Source organism: Aplysia californica, unplaced genomic scaffold, assembly GCF_000002075.1.
Source record: "Aplysia californica isolate F4 #8 unplaced genomic scaffold, AplCal3.0 scaffold00411, whole genome shotgun sequence".
In the NCBI taxonomy this organism is placed as follows: Eukaryota; Metazoa; Mollusca; class Gastropoda; order Aplysiida; family Aplysiidae; genus Aplysia; species Aplysia californica.
Window position 1 is genome coordinate 310,276 of NW_004797681.1, and position 4,628 is coordinate 314,903.

At 43.6% G+C, this 4,628-nt stretch overlaps 1 protein-coding gene across 1 annotated transcript in view; it reads right to left on the reverse strand.

Moving 5' to 3' along the window:
- Positions 1 to 4,628, reverse strand: part of LOC101861377 — a gene marked incomplete in the record, with an annotated part of 53,262 nt that overhangs the window by 4,339 nt on the left and 44,295 nt on the right. Inside the window, 4 exon segments of the mRNA XM_013085824.2 lie at positions 258 to 442; positions 1,577 to 2,029; positions 2,581 to 2,766; positions 4,448 to 4,597. Of these exon segments, the coding sequence (XP_012941278.1) occupies positions 258 to 442; positions 1,577 to 2,029; positions 2,581 to 2,766; positions 4,448 to 4,597 (974 nt within the window).

Genomic DNA, 4,628 nt, shown 5'->3' on the forward strand with positions numbered 1-4,628 from the left:
CTCCAAGGCTAAAAACAATCAGTGGTGTAAAACCCAGGCTTGCCAACTTTTTCCAAACCCAACCCTGGACACCTGAAGGTTTAATATAAGATTATGTAACAAAGAACAAAATTAAATCAAATGGATCAGGATTTGGGGAAGTGAAGTGAAGTGAAGTGCATGTGGTAAGGCTCTAAAATTCTCAACTGCCGAATCCAGGACAGTCCTGGGAAATTTGAGACAGTTGGATAGCCTGAAAACCTGGTCACGATACTCACGAGGTGAAGGTCAGCAGGGACAGGACAAGCGAGAGCACGATGAGGACCATGACGTAGACAAGGGAGAGAACCAGACTTTCGTCGTAGAAGTCGTGCGTGCTGCAGCGAGGCCAGAACTGCTCTTCGTAGAACACACGCACTACATCAGGGGGTCGAAGGATCAGCCACTCGGCGTTGATCATCACCTGATGGTGAGATACATATATATTGACACATCTACTCACACACAACACATCTGACAAGACAATATAGTGATGTATTTATTCACACAACACATCTGACAAGACATGTATTGACACACGTACGCCCTGGGGTCATTTGGTACCCCCGTGGTTGTATTCTTCACATTTTAAAATACTTTTAATAAGATCTCTTTGAAACTTTCAGTATTTCTCAAAAAATCATTTTGACAGACTGCTATGCAAAGCGTACGGATCAGATTAACGAGTAAATTTTCTCTTTGAAAGTGGAGGCACAGAGTTCCCCACGTCGTATGAATAGGATAGTAAAACACGATGAATGGATAGGGTTCATCCCACACAACACATCTGACAAGGACATGACATATTTTATCACACACAACACATCAGACAAGACACATATTGACACATTTATTCACACACAACACATCTGACAAGACAATGTATTGACGCATTTATTCACACAAAACACATCTGACAAGATATGTATTAACACATTTACTTCTAACTCTTTTATCTCCAGCTTGTTTGTGTGTGTTTGAGCGTGTTTGTGTGTGTTTGTGTGTGTGTGTGTCTATCTGTGTGTCCGTACATGTGTGGATGTGTCTGTGTGTGTGTTTGTGCGTGTGTCTGTGTGTTGTCTGTGTGTGTGTCTGTGTCTGTGTGTGTGTCTGTGTATGTATCTGTGTGTCTGTGCATGTGTGTGTGTGTCTGTGTGTGTGTGTCTGTGTGTGTCTATCTGTGTGTCCGTGCCTGTGTGTGTGTCTGTGTGTGTGTGTCTGTGTGCGTCTATCTGTGTGTCCGTGCCTGTGTGTGTGTGTGTGTGTGTGTGTGTCTGTGTGTGTATCTGTGTGTCTGTACATGTGTGTGTCTGTATCTATGTGTGTGTCTGTACCTATGAAGTAAAACCTGCCACTTCTCACTCCCCCCCCCCCCCCCCTGCCTTTCTTTTCCATTACAACGACACTGTCAAAGATATCCACCACATATACAAAATGTTAGAGTAGACAAAGTGCAAACCCCTCTAGATACAATTCAGGCCATCTACAAGGATGTGTCATGTTAAAACAACTGAAAAAGCAACGACAAAAACACCCCCAAAACACCAACAAAACTCACCTGCACCAAAACCAAGAAGATGGTGACCATAAAGAGCCCGGCCGGACGTCCCAGCTTGCTATACTTGACGTTGTAGCTCTCTCCCTTCCCTCGCACCCTCCAGCAGTCCACAAGCTTCACCAGCAGGGCCGAGTACACCAACGCGTACACCACCCCTAGCGAGAAACGTCGCAAACCGCAGATACGCTCATCCGCGTGGGCGATAAATGGGAAAACCATGAGATACAGCAGGACGATTCCGAAAGCCAAGATGAATCCTAAAATGGAAGTTCCACCTCGGATCGGGTACATGATGAGGAGGAAGACGAATAATCCGAAGGAGATAACGGCACCAATGGCGGCCAGGATGGCTAGGATTATGCCCCATGCTTTGTTGAAGCGGTCGGAGGTCTGAGGTATTCCTGTGACGGTCACAGCTTCGCCTGTCTCTGGATCTCTGTAGGTGCCTCCCACCTGGGGATATAGAGAAAGTGAAAGTTAATTCAGGAGTAAAGAAAACAAAGAGGGAGAGAGGGAAGGAGGGGGAGAGAGGGAGAGAGAGAGAAAGAGAGAGAGAGAGAGAGAACGAGAACGAGAACGAGAGAGAGAGATAGAGAGAGAGAGGCAGGCAGGCTGACAGACACACAGACAGACACACAGACAGACTGAAAGATGAGGGAGAGAGAGGAAGAGAAAAGAGAGAGTGATGGAGAGAGAGAGAGAGATGGAGAGAGAGAGATGTGTTTTGTGTTTGTTACTCTTTTGTTAAATCTCTATAAACTTTAGCTCTTAAGCCTATATGACCAAATTGTGTTGCAAATGCCATAAAACTTCTACTTAAACTAAACACATGGCGTAGTAATGTTATCTTGGTGAGTAGTCTATGAATTTCTCCTTCTTTCCTTTCACCCCTTTTTTGTGGTTACTCTCTTGCAACACCTCTAGTCTTCAGCACGAAAATGATCTAATCGTGCTGTGAGTGCCGTAAAACTCTTGTCGACTCTTACTAAAACTAAACTGCTAACCTGCACATTGGAAGGATCCAGTATGGGCGCGGGTGAGTAGTCCCACTGTTGTCCTCCTGGCAGCTGACAGGTACAGGTGGAGCCCAGAGCACAGATGGAGGCCGGCACAGCACCGCTCTCCAGGGAGCGACCGCCGCCGTAGAGTGACAGGTCAAGGGACAGGCCGTTTGAGCTGTACCCACCAATCTGAAAACAACGGAAATGTGACATAATGTGTTCACAAAATGTGTTAAATTTGTCAAAAGACGAATCAAAATTGTATCAATTGGAGTTAAATCTGTAACAAAACGTGTTGAATTTGTAATAACACGAGTCAAAATTACACCAAAATGAGCTGACTTTCTAATAACATAGTCAAAAGTATACCATAATGCGTTAAATTTGTAATAACGAGTTAAAATTATACCAAAATATGTTAAATTTGAAACAAAATCCACGTTCTGGCATACTTGACAACCACACACTGCTTTCTTTGAAAGTACAGTAGTCTCCGCCTAAACGCATGCCATACAAAAGCACGCTCCGCCCAAACACACACTTTTGTCATATGACGGGTTTCTTACACAATTCAATGTAGACGTACAAATGCACGATCACTCCCTCTAAACGCACTTTTCGATCCGTGAAACACACCGACAGGTAAGTAACGCTTGACAAGGGGAAATTTTCACTACAACCTGCACAGCTTGCATAAGACAAGTCAAGAAAACCTGATATTTGGTGAGACTGCAACTCACGCCAAAAAAAGAGAGTGATGGACAGTGTTTTCACACCCAACTTTCCACATACACATAGGTCTGGGACTGGTCGGTAAAATGTTGGGGGGGTCGGGGGACTGAAAATGTTTTTTGATAGGTCACTGGAAATGCATCTTTGAGAGAAGATTTCTGACTGGTGTTTGGGAGACTGTATGTAATTTTTAGTAGACCTAGACCTATAATGCGCAACACGTGTGAATGCTGTAAAACACTCGATAGGCCTCCATCGGATCAAAGATTAGTCAAGTAAGCCTATCAGCTGCGCTCGAGGAACTTATAACATAACGTACTTGTTCAACGAATAACAAGAGATATATTTCTCTGAACGTAGAGATTTATGATTCTAAATAATGTCGTTCATGAATTTACGGTTGGCGGTTGTCGCTTGGAAAGCCACGTGGCTGCGCAGCCATCTCAATGACTATCAACAACAGTTTCCTCAGGCTTTCTGTTCCCGACATCTTATGGTGCATATCATTACATTGAGTCTGTCTTTCTGCCCCCCCCCCCCCCCCCCCATTCAATGCCTTTGTATTCTTAACCGCTTTCGGGAAATCCTTCACAAAACAGTCACGTGTCGTCAGATTATCGGAAAAAGTGACCCCCACTCCCTAGGGAAATCAATAAAATATCAAAGAATTGAGATGACTTCGTACGTTTAACCAGAGACTACTGTAGTAAATTTTAACTTTGGGATATGCAACAGTTATCTTGATAGGTTTTTTTTATATCAAATCGTTCAGTGGAAATTAAAATACAGGCACAAGTTGAGCAGTAACTCATCGGCATGCTGCTAAAATTTATTAAGCCCAAACAACAAAATTTTTCAGAATACAGAAAGAACTGTTTCAGTCTTTTAAGAAATCATATCTAAATCATGGTTTGGGGGTGGAGCGGGGTTGGTTTTTACAAAATTCAGAATTTCAATTTCAACAAAATATTTCACGAGCACATGCAACCTTTATCACTGATTAAAAAACCACAATTTATAAAAAGTAAAACATTTTGTACACTTTAACAGCTGGCCAATGATTACTTTAACAGCTGGCCAATGATTACTTTAACAGCTGGTCAATGATTACTTCTCCATGTTTACTAAAAAGTCTTACGGGGAAAGCAGCGTAACTGGAACCATTGTAGCGAGACTTCTCACTGTCCAACACGGCACGGTAGTTCTTGATGATGTATCCCATCTGGCCGTTACTGTTACTGTCAAAGGAGAACTGGAACGAGTCCTGGCCCAGGAGGTCGGGGAGAACCTGTTGGGAGAGGAGGGGGGAGGGAAGGGGG